Source organism: Synchiropus splendidus, chromosome 6 (assembly GCF_027744825.2).
Source record: "Synchiropus splendidus isolate RoL2022-P1 chromosome 6, RoL_Sspl_1.0, whole genome shotgun sequence".
Taxonomy (NCBI): Eukaryota; Metazoa; Chordata; class Actinopteri; order Syngnathiformes; family Callionymidae; genus Synchiropus; species Synchiropus splendidus.
Genome location: NC_071339.1, coordinates 19,630,736 through 19,651,892, shown reverse-complemented (window position 1 = coordinate 19,651,892; position 21,157 = coordinate 19,630,736). Strand labels below are relative to the sequence as shown.

Genomic DNA, 21,157 nt, shown 5'->3' with positions numbered 1-21,157 from the left:
TTGTTTGCCATTGTAAAAAAAGAAAATTAAAAAAATAAACGGATGTACTTTTTTTCTGGCACTCGGCAAAATAGCTTGGCATGAAAATTTCTTTTTTTTTTTTTTTGGCTCGACAGAGCATTCAGAACCACATACGCTGGGCTTGTGTTGACACTCGGCAATGAACATTCACCGACTGATGGACAAGCTCATTCATTTGAAGACCTTACATGGGTTTCTCGCGCTGCAGCTAGGCGTCATCTGTTGGAGACTTGGAGTAGAGCCTTAAGCGTGATGAAGGCTTGGTAATGAGGACACCAGGTCGTACTCAATTCAAGAGACAAAACAAAAAGCATTGGACTTGGAAAAACAAGTCCCGGATTCATCAAATCTTCAACCCTTTAATGTCATAAGAAAGTCAAATGCACTTTGGATAAAAGTTTAATTCACAAAAATACATCAACCAATATAATGAAAATGTACTAAAATGTACTTTAATAATTCGTAAATGCTGGAAAATCGTTGACAGAAAAACACAAGAAGCATTATTAGAGTTGGTTTAGTATAATATATTTCAGCTTCAAGAGACATAGAAATCAATCCTTATTTCCCCCATAGTTCTTCTATAAAAGACCCATTTTTCTGAAGCATCTTTATGCAAAAAAAATGGCATTAGAATATATTATGGGAGCTATGAAATCCCAGTGACCAAGTATAAAATTAAGTCACATCAGAGAGAGATATTTGCAGAAGAGAAGTCCATGAACAACAGGGCAAACGAAGAGAAATAAAAATACAAATTGGAGACCTTCTATCATCACGGACATGGAGGAAAGGTGGGTTGTTGGTGTATGGCTATAAAAGAATTCTCACTTTTCCACTTGATTTTACTTGAAAACATCTACACGCAATAACTGATGCTTTAGTTTCATGCTCATGTTTGAAGAATATTTATAATCATACAACTAAAGAGGTCGACGTCCATGTCTTCAAATACGACATTGAAAAAGATGAAAAATACTGAAACCCAGATCTAATGTCGTTCTATTCTCTTTTTGTTAAACTGTCAAACCATGGTAATAAAAAAAAAAAAAGAAAGGTGATTCGAGGGGCTGCTCTGGAGCCAGATCGTCGGCTCCTGGACTCTTTTTTTGTTTTGTTTTGTTTTTTTTTTTAAACGCTGCCAGAGGCTTGAATCAGTTTGTTATTTTGATTAGTTGCACAAATGGTCCATTGAGGTGGGAGGGGTCAGGGGTCACACAAACCGAGACGTACAGGAAGGTCCTCGGAGGCGAGAGACCAGAGTCTTCTCTCTCCCTCTCTCTCTTACTGTCTTTCTTTTCCTCACTCTTAAATCTCTCTCACTCTCTCGTTGATCATCCTCGTCTGTCGATAGGAGCAGTTCGGTCAGCTGATTCACCGTTTATGGCTGATGGAGGGGGAGGGGGCGGGGCTTGTTGGAATGCTGGCACGTTCCAATCAGGGCAACAGTTCTTCATTACAGCATTTCTGCAAGAAGACACAAGTTCAGTGCATATCCTGAGCGCAGCTCAAATGGTCACCAGCACCCTCTACTGGCCATTCTACTGCGCTGCAACATCTCAGTCAACCCACTATTCACAAACACCAAAATGAAAAAAAAAAAACCCATTACTTTTGACAAGTTTATTACCAGTGTTTTCAAGCGTTCCATCCCAGAATAATGCTACATTTATTTAGTAATTTAGTGAGATGGACATTTCACTTTAGGACGCAACATGTGGCCCTTGACCTTTCCCACATGCACTCAAGTTCACAACAGGGCCTCATTGGTCTTCATTCAGTGTCAGCCAGCCGGATCTTATATGACGGCATGATAACCTTGCTCACTATGACGACAACCTTCGCACTCCTGAGCCTGAGAAAGCATGACCTCAGCACCAGCTGCTGCCTCATGTTTCCAGCTAGTCTGAAGTTGTTCTGACGCTGGTCACCTTCATCACCTGAGATCAGTTGTGGAAACACAACACTAGCAATTACAGTGATAGAGACGGTCATTGTAGAGTGAGCGGTAACCGAAACCTTTGTTCTTCTCACAACAGTCAAACAAAAAGCAGACGTGACGACAACAAACAGCACAATATAGACCACACTCTGACACTTTTGGTCGAGCCTGACTACACCGGCACACAGGCGAACAATCAGGTCAGTGTGATAAACAATGCACAGCGTCCTAAAGTGAAACGTCCCATTAACCTTCTGTGCCACTCCCAGCATTCATGGTGTAGGTGCTGATGTGACTGGGGTCATAATCCAATTAGTGCTGGTTGGCGGGGCTGGCCGGCGTGTGAACTGGAGGGGACGGACATCGCCCCGGGGCCCCACTCTCACATACACACTCCAACTGATCGCACAGATGGATTCCGACGAGGAACGCAGTGGGTGGTGAGGCTTGCCCGGTGCCAGGGCCCGGCACAATGGTCTGGCCTGTATCAGTAATCCGCTGTTATCGGCGATATCAAAGATTTACGTCCCCCGCTCTGTCAGTGAAAAGTAAGTGAAGGAGGCAGATATATTGTTCTGACGCCGCAGCTGAACAATGTTCGAGCACAGGTTGTCAGGACGTTTGAGGGGCAGAGCTTTGACAGAAAAACACTTTTAACATCAGAGGCTCAATGACTTAAATCCCTTCTGGGATTTTTGGGTCCACACAGTTGAGATTATTGTCACGACTTCTTGGGTCAGTGATGTTGAGTAACAAATTCTAATAAGTACATGTGTAGAAGTACATAAGTAAATGTCACTGTATAAAGTCATAAGACATTATATCCCTACGTAAATTCGATCAATTCATTATTTTCCATCATCCATATAAGGACAAAGGTTGCATCTTTCAATGTTTTCTGAAAGTGGATTTTTTTTATTGCATTTTATTATTCATACATTTGTTAATACATAAATTCAATATTCTTTATTACATTTTGATTTGCATATTCTATTAATATATATAGTATATTTCAATATTTTCCAAACTGGGAGTTCAGAAGGTCTGAAAAATTGCCTGACCATTTTTGCCAAGTTTGGTAGTTAAGGGGTTAAACAACCTGACTTTTGAAACAAACAGAATGAGAGAGGGCATTTCAAAACGTCAGATCTCTAAAACACATCATCACGACAACTGATGTGAACGTACTGAAACTGACTCTTACATGAAAGCAAATGTTTCGCTGACTAAATCGGGCTTGAAATGAAAATAAAGGTTCCAGAGGAAGCAAGTCCCACAGAATGACTAGGGTAACAGTTTCACATCCTCCTCGACGAAGCTCCACATTTGCATAAGATGAAAACACATGCTTATCTTGACCTAACAAATTAAAATGGAGATCTTTAAAACTGCCCGATACTTTCAGTCACTTTATTCATCGTGAAGTAAAAGCTGGGGCGTCAGCCTTGGCCAGCATGAACACCACACCTCCTTCATCAATGAGATGAGCTCACGAAATTATGTCGCCAGGGAATATACAATTGCATAATGTGGCATAGTGTCTGCACGTTTTATTTCTCAGCGCGCTCACACGGAACCTCTCTTGTCACAATCATCATTCAGGTTCAACTCAATTCTCTTCATTTGTTGGCACTGTTCTACCGCCTTCTAACTGGAGGTGGAGCTCTTCCTCACCTCCACTTGACAGTTTCCCAAAATGAGCTCATGCTTTCAGGAACCCTCTCTCTTGTTGAACAGGCCTTAAAAAACCCAAACCCACTCCCTGACAGTTGCACACTCGGGCGACACAAGATTCATTTGGCAGCTCACGTGTCTTGATCGAGGTGAGCTTAAACCGAGGGTACAATAGGTTGTGTAGCGCTATCTAAAACAGTCCCTCCAAGTGGTTACGTAACGAATATTGACCTGACAGCCGGCCAGCGTATCGCAGAAAGAAGCACGGGTCCACACACGCACTCGTGTCACATGAAACTGAAGACACACACACACACCTGGCTCAGAGCTGCTGCAGGGGCTGGAGGGGGGGTCTTTAAAGCAGCACACAGTTGGATTTCTTTTTTGCTTTCTTCTTTTCCACTGGCGTTTTCCTATTTATCTGTCTGACCAGGTCATAGAAGATCTACAGGAGAAAGATGAAGGATGTGAGTCATACACTTAGGCAATAATATTACGAAAAGTGGCAAAGTTTAATCATTAATGATTTTTTAAAAATGATTTGAAGTCTTAGTTTCCCCTCCAAAGCAATGCCAGTTGTGGTACTCACATCGAGGACATTGATCTTTGACTTAGCAGACGACTCTAAAAAGGCACAGTGGTTCCACTGTCTGGCCAGGTTCTGGCCTTGCTCCTTCCCCACCACACGCTCATCCTCCAAGTCGCACTTGTTCCCAACCAGGATCATCGGCACCTGCAGATGAACAAATAAAGTCAGAACTTTCTCCAAATTCTATGCAGTGTACATATGCAATCGTAATCCAAACAAAGAAAGATTATCAACCTCGACGGCAAAGACATTGTGCTAATAAAACTGTGTTTTGGGCATCAATGTGACCCATTGGTCCAAGAAGATTTTCTTCAGAGGGATAGAGGAAGAGTCTGGGCAAACTGTTTTTTCTGTCACAGTTTGTCACATTGCCGGGTCAGGCGGGGTGTCGGGATGCGTCTCATCCTGCCGGCTGTTTCCTGACCGGCTATCTAGGGAGCTCACTATCCTGGAGGAAGCCATGGCAGCCCCGCCCAGTCAGGATAACATCGACTTCCTTCCTGCGTGTTTTCAAACTTATCCATACTGAGCAGCATCAGCGAGAGTCTTACTGTGTGCTGTCACTTTTTTGGAGAGAAGTGGAAAACCTTCACAACAAAGATAAAGCAACAGCTGTTGACAGAATATCAAGAGAAATAAGGCCAGAGCAGATTTAAATATAGAATTACAGGAGCTAATAATCTAATGCAGGGGACTTCCATTTGTGTAACAATCTATGCGAGGGAAAACCAGCCTTCACCGCAGACCCCTGCAGAAATGTCCCACAAGTCTTGTGTCAATCAGGAAAAACTGGATCCTTGTAAATCAGAATCCCGACGTGTGCTATCTTGCTGACTGTTCAGAGCCTAGTTCTGTAATCCCACATTTTTAACTTCAGCTTCTGGGAGCAGGAAACAGCAATGTTTGCGATGGCCAGTCAGAGGTTGCTGCTTAACGTTTGATATCTAAACAAGCGGCCTTGGACTGAGAAGCTAAACATCTTTTCCGACAGGGAGAGAAACAGTGAGAAAAACTGGTTCGCCTTTCAGATAAACTTTGCCTCTTCAATTGACGAGAGGGATGGCAGGAAAATGCAGGATTCTTTTTGAGTCAGCAAGGCAGCATTAGCCTGCTTGAAGACTTGACATAACCCACAGACATGGCTGTCAGACGTGGACATGCTACAGGCAGGTCCTGTCCCGCCCATAGTGGTATGCTGGTTGCGGACCGTAGAACAGAGGGGCTTCACGCATGAGGACCATCTTCCACACACACAAGCAGAGATGGCCTGGAAACGTCATAAGACCTCCCTTATATAAGACATGTGGCGAGAAGTCAGCGTTAATACACTGGTGACTGCTCACTTACTAAAATCCTCAGCCCTAATGACTTTCCTTAAAAGCAGGAGGAATTTTCTCCTGCTGTGTTATTGCTGCAGTCATTAGAGGGCTTGTTAATTGAGCTTGGCGATATCAAGTCTCGGCACTTCGCTAGTGTTGTAGTCAATGGCGCATGGCTGAAAGTGAGAGTGAAACCAGCTGCAGAAACAACTGGAATGTCTCTGCTCTACTTTCGCCCAGCAACGGCTCAAAAGCTTTCTCCACATAAAATATCCGATCCTCCTGGATGAAGAAAGAAAACACGGTAAGTATTTCCCTTACTTATGCATTCCTGAGGGAAGCCAAGGCAAACAGATGCTTTCATAGGTGCAGGTTTAAGGAGCTACTGTGCTGAAAGCCAACGGAGCATCGACCGTCAAGAAATTCACTGGAGACGAGCACAGAAACAGAGAGATGCTCACGATTTCACAAAAAAAAAACGACTCACTAATCTTCAACTGAATCCTTTCCCCCTGAGGCGAACATTAGTTCCAAAACCACATAGGCTCTAACACAGAACCACAGATTCACAATCTGAAGTTTCTTGGATGAGCCGAGGCACGCTGTGCACGTCATCCTTGACGGTGCAACCACTCACACGCGGCGCCAGTCCACACCGAGACCGCAAAGTCGAACACAGAGGACGGGAGATTTAGAAGAACAGACAGGAAACTCAAAAGTAACAAAGTTCAACGTTGATGTGAGCGCTGCAGGCAAGCACAACACAGAGAGAGGTGCAACATTCACTCCAGCAGGCAACACCAAAAAAGGTCAACGCGGACCCTGCTGGCGCAGAGTGCACCACTTGAAAAAGGATCGACAGGACACTAACTTTTTGGTGAAGGAACAGAAATACCTTCCTGTATTTGCTACCAGCATCTCCATGAGGGGAAACATGAGGGGATGTGGTGTTGAGGCTGACTGGATAATTATGACAAAAAATTGGATCCGTGTCATCGACCAGCGCACAAACATTCAGTCTATCAGAACAGGACCTCCTCCAATACCAGCACAAATGAGGTTATCCAACATAACAAACTTGTGCACAGCACTAACATTTGGCCGCCAGAACACACACCCATCATAATAAAACAAAGGGAGACAATTGAATGGGTGCACACACTTTCTAATAAGTGCTAACACATGTGTAAATAACTCGCATCAAACACAGAAATCGTGTTGGAGGGTATCCATGGCAACGGTGCGATCAGGTTCCAGAGCCATGTGGGCGGCTGAGAACATTGCTGACATTTCCAACAAACCATTTTAATGAAAGCAAAAAAAACAACAACAATCTATTCATTAATGGCAGTTATGATGGAAACTCACGTCCTCGGTGTCCTTTACTCGTAGAATCTGTTCTCTCAGGTCCTGCAGGTCGTTGAAGGTGGACTGTGCTGTGATGGAGTATACCAGGGCGAACCCTTGGCCGTTCTTCATGTACAAGTCCCTCATTGCTGTGAACTGCTCCTACACAGGACACAATAAAAACACACAGGCTGTGAGCTCAGCTTCATGCTTGGAGGCATTCAAGCATACTGCAGCCTTTTCTGTGGCAGGACACCACACACTAGAGCATGACCTGGTTTGATTTGAGTGACATATGGCCCCATACCATACGTTAAGCCCACATCATGTGATGAAACTGAGTGATGCATACTCAGCATTCTCGATTGCTTATGTCGAATTAAATATCTCGATAAATATACTGTCTAAAGCGAAATATGGCTTGCCAGCAGGATTAAATAGTTGCCAGATGCACAGTCCGGTGGTGCTAAACTTGAAATACCAACATGTGCTGTATCTAAGGTTGTAAACCTGCACACTAATGGAAGTTTGTTTTGGCTAGCTTACAATCCAGCACCATGAGTGTAAAAGTGTTAACCACGTGTTACGATGAGAGCAGTATTAACCCCACTTTCACCTGCTTCTTAAGTAAAACATGCTCTTGCTTTGTCAACGTTGTCCAAGCCAGTGTTACAAAACCTATCTTTAACCTCCATCTTGTGACTTGCTGCGGCTCATTTCATAAGAATGTGGGTTAAGTACCTCTAGGGTTGATTTTTGCATCCTACATTGGAAGACAAGACAGACTAGCACTTGGAAATGAGCCAGTTCAGCTCCTGGCTACTGCTAGTGTGCCTCTGGGATACTGTGGATGCAGAAGGGCCAACTGTATTGTGTCATGCACAAGGAAGGAGTTGCTCCAACATCACTCCAGCAAGGTCTGCACGGGCTAAAGTTCATTTGCACAGATTAGTATTTTTAAGTGTACTAAAATCATTAAAGATTATCACTGAGCAGATTACCTTTGAGTCCACATATATGATTTACCTGAATGTTGTCTGTAAAAGTTCTCGGATTTGAATCTATGTGTACTCGCTATATGAGTCACGCATCACTCATATCTCACTGCATTGCAGATAAGGTGCTGTGTCAGCAAAGTCGAGTGGAGCGCACAATGGTTGAAATGCTAACATGTAGAACTCATTCAGAATATTACTCACTCCCGGGGGCGGGAAAAAAAATATCTGCCAGGTGCGCGAATCAAAATGAGCAATATGACGACGTTTTTACTTTCATTTTTTTCTGAAAGGGATTCTCCTTTTCCACTTACTGTGCCAGCTGTGTCGAGAATTTCAAGCATACACTGTTGCCCATCTACCTCCACTTGCTGAAAGATGAAAACAAGAACAGTTCAGTTGCCAAATGATTCAGAAGTTTAAAATGGGCTCAAGAGATGAATAAAATATAAAGCTGAGGCATGAGAATGAAAGAGACAGTTTTAGGCAGTTGTAAACAAAGCCCCATTTTTTACCTTTCTGTACGAGTCCTCTATTGTTGGGTCATACTTTTCCACAAAGATTCCTTGTACAAACTGAACTGTCTGCAAGAGGCAACAGAGACGTATGGTCACATACAAAACAAAAGCACTAAAAGGAACACTCAGAGCGAAGTGCATCTTTTTAATAGACTTTCATGTCCTCATCTCAAAGACCAAGCTTGGACAATCCATCAAGCGACTGAGGTGCTTCATGGTGAGTTGGAATTCAGTGTAGAGCAGACCATCTGATAACATCTTAAACACGTCAGCAAACCCGTTCAAGGGATTAACTCAGACACCTGGTCAAAGTTAATGACAGTGTGGACAGAATTCTGTATTCATTTGTGGTCTTCCGTCTCTTCTGTGAGCAAGGAGGTGTGTGTTCAAAGTCAAACATCTGTTCTGCCTTATAATTGACACAAAAGTCAGTTTCTTATGTGTTGCTTACATCACCTGATTTCTTACACGGTGCAACTCTACTGTACACATTTGGAGACATAACACTTTCATTTTCAACTCAAGGCTCAGTCCGAAAACATTCAGAGCAGAGGTGTTCCAGATGAGGGGTCAGGCGGGAATACTCACCAGAGCGGACTTGCCCACACCTCCAGAGCCTAACACCACTAGCTTGTATTCACGCATGGCGGAATCACTTCACCAGACAGCCAAACAGTCTGCAGAAGACAAACAAGAAAAGACATTTGAGTGTTAACCATCAGAGTTTAATTGATTTTGTCCCAAGAGGAAGGAAAACAAAATTCCATTCTCGTGAATTTTCCACTATGGAGAAGGAAGGATTCTCGTCATTCCTAGAGGTTATGAGACAAGAGGCAGCACAACAATAGGGGGAACACCCATAAGTGGAGCTGCTTCAGGGTGGAGGAGGTGAAGAGTATCTGACCCAGCTCTAACACAAGCCAGCTGTGGTTCGATTTTGAGTGCACAGGGGGGACGGAAGGGGGAGACACATGGATCTGGATCACACTTTTTATAATGACGCCATCATGCTGCTACACACGCCCAACTATGAGATCTTCCATGACAGGCTGTTGTTTGAATGAGACTTAAAACAACCAGCAGAAACCAGCAAATGGATACGCACTGTAGAACAGACCAATCTGTGAAGCCATCGAACTATCCCTTTATCAAAGCCAAGGCTTCTGGTCACTGGCACACGCTGTGGCATGGAGTCAGCTGGGTTAGCCAACTGGGTCACTACACGGCATGTTACTGAGACACTGTTAGAAAAAAAACCTGCACTTCAAGCCACCCATTTTTGCTTCCCGACATTCCAATCTGTTCCGTTAATCCTCATCAATATAAAAGGCCAGTACTATATTGCCAACTCAGCAGAACAGTGAGTAAACAAGCCAGCAGAAGGGAGGACTTGTATTTTAAAAGCTGACTTGCTTTGCTCTACTTTACTCTCAGCATCAGATCTAAGTTATGTCTTTTTCTGTGCTTTCCACTGAGGATTACTGCTGCCTCATCAAAATATTTCAGAAATGAACTTTTAATACCTACTTCAGCTTCTGCTTAAGAATCTCATCTTGTCCTTCTGCAGAGCTGCACTGCATCAGAGAATGTTTACCATGAAATACTGCAAAAATGAACCCATATAAAATGATACATGATACATTTACCCATTATTTTATTATATATACATTTTATCCTTCACTGCCTTAATAACCTAATGCGTGACAGTTACAAGTGCACACGAGCTAAAGTGCATATAGAGTTCACTGATGTTGTGCAAGGGGATGAGAAGAAAGTAAGAGTGGCCATGTTTTGAAGATTACTTCATAGGCAACAGAAGCAGTACAAGATCAACATCATGACTGCCGATAAATACACGCAGCACTCTTGCTTTGAGCAATTGCTGTGCAGTTCAGAACACTGAAGCCTTCCTCTTCTATACACCAACCATCAAAACATTAGCACCAGCCTCGTTGAAAGGCAGGTCTTTTCATGCATGATTTTTTTAACAGCACAATTAGTATAGACGCTCTGGGGCTGGACAAAGGACCAACAACTTCAAACTTCAATAGCAGGCAGCAATCTTGTGGGACATGAAGCTTGGACTATGAAGAAAGTATATTCACTAATCCCCTGCTCCCAGAGAACGGTTCTACTTAGTTAAACAGCATAAGCAGTTTCGAGGAACTGAGAAAGAGCAGGACTGCAGTCGAGAAATGTTAACAGTTGTCGCCACAATGTCAAATAAACATTCAAGAGTAGAGTGCATGTGCAGCCTCACTCACAGTATAAACAGTCCATTACTCGGATGTCAGATAGGTGAAAATGATGAGTTGCGTAAAGATTGTCTCCTATGTGACGTTAGCAAGAAGCCCACACTAAATTCTAAAATATTATGATCCTGACTCAGAGTTCATTGTCAACCACAATCAGCACCACATGTTTACAGATCCATTTTAGAGGCTAACCAAGTCATTTAACAAAAAGAGTAGGAAAACATGGTTTGGAACGGGAAGGATTTTTCCAACTCATTTTTACTATGGTTTGACAAACAGTTATCATATACAACACTCCAGTGTCCTTCCAACAGAAGGTTTATTTATTGTTATGGCTTGCCATTTGGGGCTTTTTTAAGCTACGTTTCACTCATAACAATTCCACTGAGCTCTAGGTCAACAGGGGAGTGGAAATAAAACCAGAGTTTAGTTAGTCTAAAATGTGCAGCTCATTGTTGACTGCAATACGCAGCACACTGAAATGACAACTTCCAGAAGTAAAAGAGAAAAGGGGCAAGAGATGTAACACCGTCCAGCATTTAGTTCATATGGAAATGTAAAAAGAGAGGAAAAAAAACATCAAAATGTAAAAGCAAAAAGGGGAGCCAGTGAACCACTTTTGGGATTTAAGGAAATGCATGCAAAGCCCAGCTACTGAGACAAGAGTGACACACCTTGGCACTAGGGGAATAAAATGGCAGACTACTTGTTCCATGGCAAATGTGTTAAAATGGTCAGACTAAAAATAAGACCCTTTCCTAAAGAGACAGCAAAAATAAAACGGGTCAAGGCAGTGATGCTGCTTCCAACTGAATTAGGTTAGATCATTTGCTTTGTGAGGAGTTTCTTTGCTGGACTCTCCATCAGGTCTCCGGTATGTTAAGGAGGCAATCGCACCAGGAATAAGTTAAGCTTTGTGAGTGAGAAGACAGAGCGTAATCATAAATGACCACGTCGTACAGCTATTAAATTACAGACTGACCAAGGCAACATGTACTGCTTCGGGTTATCTTGAAACTATTGCATCTGACCGCCATGACTAAATGAGCCCTCAAAACAAACTGAATATGATGCATTAGCTTTCACACTTTTCAGCATCTGCTTACTCACGACACATACAAACACAGACAGGGCCATTTAAGGACATCTCCCTTTAAATCCAAGCCTCTCCTGTTTTCCACTGAGCTCAACAACATAGCCTCATTCCCAACACAACAAATACACCACAGCCTTGGTCTTGTAGTAACCACCAGCAAATAAGGAGCGAGAGGAAGCCACATGACACGGAAAGCCTGTTCCCCAATGCCATCACACAATCACTCACCCTGTGGAGTCAAAGGTATGCATCCATCTAAGGCCGGGAATTGGACCAGGCAGTGCTACTAGCAGCAGTGCAAACAACTCTGTGGCTGCAGAGGTCTGTAGGGAAAAGCTCGCAGCTCAACTTCGACATTTCCTGGTCGAGTGAAGCTAATCTGACAGCAACTGACTCAGCTGGGATGCATGACTGACAGCTGCCCCGTGTCCCCCCCACGGTAAAGGCGGATGGTGTCAACACACATCCGTTGGTTAGGCAGTGAGATGGCAGCTTGGCTCGTCCTCTTGCGGATTGTGACGACATTTACAGCAAGGGTAGTTACAAAAAAACACACTTGAGGTTTCTCTAAGAAAAACACAGTTGTGGCAAAATGTGTTGATAAGAGTTGATAAGCTGCTGGTTACTCATTAGCTAAAACAAAACCACAACTTTTTGAGATGAACTCAGAAGCTTATTACAGCAGAGGTGTGCTAAATTACAACTAACGTACATTAGCTTTACCTTATTCAATATTACCGACAAGAACTTTTGTTTAATCTGGCTCCGGATGTGTAGAAAGAGCAGCGTAATCATCATCCGAAACTGTACACTTCAAAGTGTTCGCTGAAAACATCAAGAAACTGATTTAACAGCGACTTTCTCTCTCATAAAGGAGCACACTTTCAGGCACATTCCCAGGGTGACTCATCATTTGCTGATCTATCCTCAAAATTTGTTCCAGCTTAAGCAACCAAGGCAAAATATGCATGACAAGAAAAGTGTATCAAGTGATTTTGCTCCTACAATCCATGCTAGTGTTTACAGTTGCAGCATAACCCACTTTGGTTACAGTGTATTCCTTTCCGGATCAAAATTTTCCAACTCATCACATCTTAGAAACCAAGGGAACACTGCATCACATTCTCATTGACGTGTGTTTAGAAGTTACATTTCAGCTATGTGGCTGGTTAGATAGCAGACATTCAGCACAATGGTGCATTCAGAAGCCTGACGGACGGTGGAATTTGGGTAGTGTTTCGATCAGCAACATGTTCAACGGTGCCACCATTTCTAGCAAAAAGTAGATTAACAAACAAGTACTTGCTTACGTGTCACTGCCTGAGTTACAACCTATAAATCCCCAGCAAGTCATGAAGGGCTGAAACCTGACACACAAAAATGTTTGGTGACTTAATAATGACAAAGATGCACAAGTGACAAATGCCATTAAGCATATGCAGTGGTGTCACGAGCCTTGACCTGTAACCACATCCTCTTCCCAAAAGCAAAAAAAAAAAAAGCTGTTGTGCTGATAGGATGGAAACAGAGGAGCAGGCATCTAAAATAGCTTTTCTCTGTTCCTGTAAAAGATAGTTGGGCCAAGTCGAAGAAGTAAACTGGGGTTACTCCTCATCAGAAGCAAAGACTACCTGAAACTACGAGTACTACTACAAGTCACGCCTTCCCATGACGAATGTCCCGGTAGAAAACTTTGTTTCCCTCATTAACTACTATGCATGCTCACAATCTGGGTCATCTTTAGTAAAACAGGCCAATTATGTGGCAACAAAAACATCCCTTCACCCCAGTGAGGCCCTAATGAGACGATGAAAGAAAATAAAAGTTGAAGCAGTAGTCGCTTAAAATCATGTTACAAAAACAAAGGCTAAGATTTACAGAAATGTTCATTGGCTCATTTTCCACTACCTGAACAGGAAGGGCAAGACAGCCAACCTAGCCTTTAGTCGGAAAGAGTTGAGTGAAAGCAGCAAGCTGTACTTGTATTCAGGACGCTATTTTCATACATCAGAGAAAGCGGATATGGAGCTAGATGGCATGGATACCTTCTTAACACATTTCATTGAAACAAAATAGTGATCTGAATCTGAGCGTATGTTTGCAACGCCGTGAAATCAGCAGGAAGAGGAATAGCACAAACATCTACACTTACATACACATTTATAACATCAATAAATGCATTGTTTTTCTTAGTAAAGGTCAACTGAATTGAGGCTGATGACCCAACAGTTACATAGCCAGATATGTAGTCTCCACTTGATTCTCGTTTTTGATGCTCCACTGTAAGAGGAACAAAATAAGCTTTGAATCATACAATCGTGATCCATTCCTTTTCTTCAGGTATATCATATTGAGCATGTCAGCCTACATAGATTCTAAAAAAAAATACATTTCAGGTCCAAAAAACAGTTGCATTAACAAATTTAGCAACATACCTGAAACCAGAACCATGACAGTATTTTCGTGCCAGTTGTAACAGATGTTAATGACATCTGTTTTTGTTGCATTGCTGTTTATTATTTGATGTACCTGAGTGCAGACAATGTTGTTTTAAGACAAATTGATCTTCACTTCATATAGTATTAGAAATCCATCATTAATATTGCTAAGATTTTAAAAGAACTTACTAAAATACTTTCAAAAATATATGTTGTTAAAATAGGCCTTCAAAATCAAGTACTTATTCGTGCAATCTACTAGGGCTGCAACTAGCAACTACTCCAGTTGTAAACTACTTAGTGGGTATCGAGAAGTGAACGTTTCAGCGTATGAGACACACAATGACAAACACAAATTCTCGTGTGATTATTGTGCTGTAAACAGTCATTAGAAGATGGGAAAAATGAATGTTTACTGCTGTAGCAACTAGTTATGGGTTAAATCAGAACCATATTGGCAGTCAACTAGTCACAACTATTTTAACAATCGGTTAAGATGTCAACAAATGATGCGTACGGGTTGGTGAACATGCAACACGTGTTCTTGTAGTGTTCCAAATAAAGTATTAAGATGTTCTGAAACATTTCATTGTTCAAATTCGTCAGTTTGGTTTGAAGAGTTTGCTGTCCATGGCAATGGTGCGGGCGCCTGAGTGGTTGGCGACTAAGAGCTAAGTCGATTACAGTCGGCGCAGCCCTGTAATCTAAATAACTTATTCAGGTTCAGGGTGCTGTCCAAAAAGGTTTGTTAGAATTACTCCATTCAAGCAATTGCTCACACATGATCAGAAAGCTTAACTGGCGTATCATATGCAAGGCTTGTATTTTTAGATAGATAGATAGATGATCGAGAGATAGATAGATAGGTAGATAGACAGCAGAGGAAGTGGTCTGAAAAGGTAAAGCGCCCAGGTGGAGCTTTTAGTTGGGTAATAAGATATGAATTATGAATAGCGTTGACCTGCTGAGTGTCGGCGTACACACCTTTCCTGTTTCTCGTCACTGAGCCCGGCTTCTCAACAACATGCTGACCCTGGCAGAGAACGAAATCCACCGCTGATGTGGGAATCCAGCTAATTTGCCTCCAGCATATGTTTATCGCCTCCCATCATGTTAAGTCCCCGCGAGCTGGAGCGACACGCAGCGCGTCCGTCCATGCCAAATTACAACATCAGCTACCAGCACTTCCGTCGTAGTTTGGTAAATTAGAGCTGAAATAATCCCCGTTACACACGCTGGGGTGTTACGGTAGCTGGTAAACAACGTTGATCCATCACAGGAAGCCCACTAAATCCCGTTATCAAGCTGGTTAGCGTAACTAGCTCGCTTTAGCTGCCAACCCAACGACGGGCCGCCGACACTTGGTTAGCTGGCTAGCTAACTAGCCGTCACATTCCTGCCCTCCTCTTGTGATTAAAGCGGGGTTGTGATGTCATGTAAGCGATGTTTTCAGACCGATACAACAGCAGAGCCACCAACAACACACGTGGACCGCCACCATTAACACAATGAGCAGATCGGGACGGGTGAAACGAAGCCGTGGCTACCTGCCCTTCCGCCCGGCCTTGACTAAAATGGGAGTGAACACTCGCTCAGTTGCGGACATTTCTCTCCATTACTTCGCTGCAAAGAGACTCCACGAACCTTCACGGATATACACCCAACAACAGGCAGGCGACGACACCAAGAACCCACACAATTGGCATATTTAACCGCATAGAGGCTCCGGTAAAGTTTGGTGTTGCCACTCACCGTTTGTCGCTCGCTGCCTCGCGCCGCTCCGCAAGTGTCAGTCTGCCTCCCTGCAGCTGACGTCACTGCCTACTATTTCTTATTTTTCTTAAAAGGGCATGAACCTTGAATATAATCCCCCTCCCATCAACGATGCTACAGAATCTCACTCGCATTTAAAAGCTAGTCGGCACGAGTATTCACAACATTTAAATATTTGCATCATTCAACTGCAAAACATCCGTTCTATTTTAAATAACACATTTAAGAACATTGTCAATGTGGATAGTATCAGTGTATCTTCGCGTATACTAAATAATTTTTCCCCCAATATTATTTGACACAAAATAAGTCATACCTCTTTAAATAATATTACATATTTATGTTCCTGTATTTGAAGTGACAGACAAGGAACTTCTCCTTCCCAACCACACGAAACTTGAATGGCACGTAAACAGCTTCCTTTATTTTCTTGAAGCCAAAACCGGTCAGTCAGCAGTTTTTACCATCAAAATAAATCTCTCAGAAGATATGTCCTGGTTTCATACACATTACCCAAGAAGTTCAAGTCAAACATTTTCTTCACGCTCAGAGAATCTAATTCATGTGGCTGTTGTGTCCGTTTAGTCACGATTTGATTTAGTCAAATTCAAGCAATCCAACTAAAACTGCGTATTTGGAAGAGAAATGGGTGTAGCGGTAATTCTGGTTTCTTCGTTGACACTGCCATCTAGTGGCAGAAGGGCTGAAACTCTCTCCTCCTCCTAATCAATTACTACTACTAAGAATTAAACGTAGTTTAAGTGCATGTACTCGAGCAACTTTCATGTAATGATTTCACAGGTGCTACTCCAGAGTGCATCAACACAAAACTGAATCATACAGCAGGAAGAAATAAGTCATGAGTTTTTAACTTGTTTTTGGCTTCCATGATTGTGCGTGTAGAATCAGTGACGGATTCGAGGGTGTAATGTAACATAGCGATAAACTCAGGCCTGGCAGAGTCCAGGTTCGACTCAATGTTAAGCAGGAGGTTCCAGCTGTTCAGCTGCATGCTCACAAGCCGAAACATGACTTCAAACAAAATTTCCAAAATACAGGTTTTACAACTTTTATTGTATCGTAATACAATCTCAGATAGAATCAATTGAACACATATTTTCTCCTTCCACTTGTATCCCCTCGGCCATTCTTTGTCACAAGCCTTTTTCAAATCTCACTGTTGGATGTGCATCACATAAAATACAGCACTCTTTACATTCCCAAAAATAAATAACTCTTAAAACAAGCTAGGTGTATTGTATGTGAAAACATTTGCCTTCAAAGGAATTATCAAAGGAAGGCCATTCGCCAGCCCAAGCAGGTTCACACACGCTTAAGGCAAATTAGGATCTACATGAACAAAAGACAGGAATAGTTTTAAGTATTTACAGACCCGACTGTTGGTCGGTGGCTCTTCTACAACAGTGTTACTTTATGAGTTTGTTTTCCTCTCATAGCACCCCCCAGTAATCGTAACTCACATCAGACAAATATTAACAGGAGATTGAGCATCACTCTCAACAGCATCACTCAGTTGCTTGTGACATGGAGAGGCGGTAAATGGCATCAGGCATGTGAGTGACTCTAATATGGCGATGTAGTCGGTCCTCTGCCCTGCTGACAGTTCGTTCAGACGCGAGGCATTTTCTGATTTGTCAATACTTGGACGCACGTACATCTCCCTTCTCGTGAATGGCCAGGAATTGGAAAAAAAAAACCTAGTGGACAAGAAGCGGTGGAACGTCTCACTGGTACTGTCTGTAGTCTCCAAAGGAAGGAGTGGGCATGGAGGCAGGGGCAGGATCCTCCGGTAACGGTTGCTCTGAGAAGACACGGACGTCATGCTGTAAGTTACAGTCCACAACTCACACTGATCAAAATGTGGTACAACTACAGAAACTCATCAAAATCATTTTTGTCTTTCTGATCCGCCCCTGATCATGGATGTTTGAGTTATGAAATCACACAGTACTATACAGTGCACCAGAAATTGGTACACTAAAAATGCTCCTTGTGAAGCATCAAGAGGTTTCAAAACACGTGGAACAACAGATGCACTTTTTCCTGTTATATATGAATGCAAATTAAAAGAGTTTAAGTTTCAGCCCTAGTTATAACAATATACTTAGAAACGACTGATTTTTTCTGGGAGAGTATATGCATCACATTCACTGATGCTGTACTGACCCATACGTTTCTTCACATAACGGAAGAGATTTTTTCTACACAATCGCTCACCAATATAGCGACATTCTTGGGCACAGCTATCACCGCAAATCTGCACAAATAACGCAACTTTCTTATGAGAGAATGTAAAGTGGAATCTGTATTTTTTGTCTGTTCTGGGCTGCTATCTGGACTCAAGAGGAGGAGGTGGGGGACAGAAAGACTGTGGCCAAGTTGTCATCCACGATGTCTCACCCACTCCAGGACACTCCAGTGGCAGACTGATTCACTGTCGCTACATGAAGGAGCGACTCGTCACTCCTTCCTGCCCAGTGCAGTCAGGTTGTTTAATATTTATTCATGTATTTGTTATTTATATGGTTTGTTTGGATGCGCAACGTAGTGTAGCTTTTTGCTTCATGTAGACTAGTTCTTCAGTGTCTGTGTGTAGTTTATGTCTTAAGTAACTTTGTGCTATCCATCCATCCATCCATCTATCTATCTAACTATCTATCTATCTAAAAACTTACCAATTGGGAATGAAGCAAATCTAGTGAGCAGGATTCCAGCACCTTCTATCAAGGCCAGGAGAATTCCTCCCATGGCAGCAGAGCCGAACATGGCCACAGGACCATCTGCAGAGGACAAATCGATTTAAGATAAACTTCTCAGTTTTTCCACCTTGGATAATTTTACGTGTTAACGTGTGCAAAACAACTCACTTCTGGCAGCAAGGATGGCTCCAGTCATGGCGCCGCTTGTAATCGAGTTCCAGGGATCTTCCTTACCTCGCACTTTCACCAAACCACAATCAATCATGGAGAAGAGGCCTCCCCAAACTGCAAAGCTGCCTGCAAACAAATACAAATGTTGCATTACTGGGATTGCTAATGATTCAATATAGGATAATAAATTGTCCAGCAATGAGATGATATGAGATGTTATCAGGTTATTCTATGAGAGTCGCAAAAGAGGCACAAGATCATCACATATTCATGAAGAAAAGAGAGATTCTTCTACTTGTCATTACCTCCCAGCTGTGGAGCTCTGGTCTTAATAGCTGTCAGACTGCCTTTCATCCTATGACTCATCCCCTGCAAGGCACAAAAATGACTTTTTATTGACAGATGTAACAGCAATTATTGCTGAACTACATTTCACATATGACAATTTAACCACAAATGCGAATAAGACACCACACTGAGACATTTTTGTACTTCTGTTCCATCCAGCATGTAGTTTACCTAACTGTATCACGGATGTCTTTCTATTTGCTCTTCTGAGAAATAATGTGAAGCATCCAGTTTGAGCACATAGATGGCTCTTACCGAAGGAGCATTTCTGAAGCCTTTGACTGCCTGAAATATTCCTCCTCCGATGGCTCCCATCGTGAAGGCCCCCCCACAATCGTCCACAATCCTCCAGGGACTAAAATATGAGACAAAAATTGTATTAATTCCTCAGCAAATCATGATACTCTGTAGACAAATGATCACACAATACAGACAATAAAGAGAACAATAAAACAATAACACAGAGGCACAAAAGTGTATAAAATACACCAACCACACATGACTTTAAAATGAGCGTTAACACATACTTCCTACAGTAAAACTTGAAAATGGTAACATCTAAATGATTTGTTAAAAAAAAAGACAGTAAACGCAAATGCAAAATTCATAGTAAATTGAATTGTGGCTCCTCTAAACACTTAAAGCGGTTACTGGTTGCTGTCAGTGACAAGGGGGTTGGTTTGGGGACCTCAGTATAGCCAATGATGCAGTGCTGTTGAGTTCATCTGCCTCTTGTTTTCAGTTGTGATTTTATCAATCTGCACAACAGGAAGAATGACCTAACGGAGGCTTTGTTTGCAGATCACCAGTGAAAAAAACAAACACAAAATGGGTTGAGGTCGAGTGGACTGCAAGAATGTGAGACCCAGGTAAACACCCACAAGAGGAGGGTACTGGTTCATCGGGTTCAGGAACCAAGGACATCATTAGGGATCCTGCACAACTGCAAGTTCGGACACAAATAAGGCAGAACCATCTACTACAAGTAACGAAAGAAATACATGTATGATGAGACCAAACGAGTTTGTTCTGTCCGTTTCGTTGGAAGGTATTTGATACTCTCAAACACATCGTAAATACCAATTCATTGGCCGAGGAATGACTGAACTGGAGTACTAAACACACAAGTACTCTTATCTGCGAAGGTTATCTACCACACTTTACTTTTTCCAACAGTGTGAAATATAAACCTGTAACATTTCCCAAAAAGTCAACCGACTGAATCATTATGTGGTGTTTGTTGTTGCGTCATGTAACACAAACATTAACAAGGCAACAGTTAGCTTAGCAATATAGCAATAATATAGGAAGGTAACGACATACACACGTTAATAATTACTAATTGTCATGCAGGCAGCTCAGGTGTAATGTTCATGTACTTACACGTTATGTACGAGTTTAGTAAAAATCGTCAAGATCGGGAACCATGTGTTTAAAAAAACACAAGGTCATTAACAACGTGATGTAGCATGGACTAGCCCAAAGCTAGCTCGTAACAAACACCAATCAATATGATTTCCGTGGGTATGGCAGGCACAACGCTTGACCCGATATGACCTGAGTATTACGTTGTTAAGGATTCTGAAGTTTATATTTCATGTGAACCTTTTCGTCTTACGGACTCACCACGGCTCTCTGGCATACTCCTCCATTTTGTTCCTCCGGTGTCGCCTCTGACGCAAGCAAGAGAGCAGACGTACGAGCAAAACGTGAGCCGTGTCTTCTTCGTTTTAAATGCAAACGCCGGTTAGCTTTCAGGTGCACTATCGCCATCTGCCGATATGGAGTGTAATGACGAAACGCTGCAGACTATTGGTAAGAGCGGAAACCGTAGTAAAAAAACAAGGAAAGAACTGTAAAATTAGGTAACTTTTTAAAACTATGACCACAAAACACTTTTGTTTTATGAGATCCTCAAGATTTGTCTGTGCTACGACTTCACCTCAGAGGA

The 21,157-nt window shown here is 42.4% G+C and overlaps 2 protein-coding genes across 4 annotated transcripts; both read right to left on the bottom strand.

The window, feature by feature from the left end:
* Window positions 1–407: 407 nt before the first annotated feature.
* On the bottom strand, window positions 408–16,009 carry LOC128760584 (ras-related protein Rap-1A). 3 transcript variants are annotated; one of them, XM_053868081.1, is made up of 8 exons: window positions 15,947–16,009; window positions 8,994–9,082; window positions 8,403–8,471; window positions 8,202–8,258; window positions 6,914–7,054; window positions 4,227–4,370; window positions 3,955–4,082; window positions 408–1,488 (listed from the first exon to the last, which is right to left on the bottom strand). In XM_053868081.1, the coding sequence occupies exons 2-7, from the start codon at window positions 9,048–9,050 to the stop codon at window positions 3,993–3,995; spliced, it is 558 nt and encodes a 185-aa protein (XP_053724056.1). In that variant the 5' UTR covers window positions 9,051–9,082; window positions 15,947–16,009; the 3' UTR covers window positions 408–1,488; window positions 3,955–3,992. The 3 variants fall into 3 exon arrangements, with proteins under 3 accessions (XP_053724056.1, XP_053724057.1, XP_053724059.1); XM_053868082.1 differs by lacking the exon at window positions 15,947–16,009 and adding an exon at window positions 15,179–15,629; XM_053868084.1 differs by lacking the exon at window positions 15,947–16,009 and adding an exon at window positions 11,985–12,089.
* Window positions 16,010–17,028: 1,019 nt separating this feature from the next.
* Window positions 17,029–20,900, bottom strand: timm17a (translocase of inner mitochondrial membrane 17 homolog A (yeast)). Its single transcript, XM_053868323.1, has 6 exons — window positions 20,833–20,900; window positions 19,462–19,561; window positions 19,164–19,227; window positions 18,856–18,984; window positions 18,664–18,768; window positions 17,029–17,789 (listed from the first exon to the last, which is right to left on the bottom strand). The coding sequence occupies exons 1-6, from the start codon at window positions 20,856–20,858 to the stop codon at window positions 17,713–17,715; spliced, it is 501 nt and encodes a 166-aa protein (XP_053724298.1). The 5' UTR covers window positions 20,859–20,900; the 3' UTR covers window positions 17,029–17,712.
* Between the last annotated feature and the right edge of the window lie 257 nt (window positions 20,901–21,157).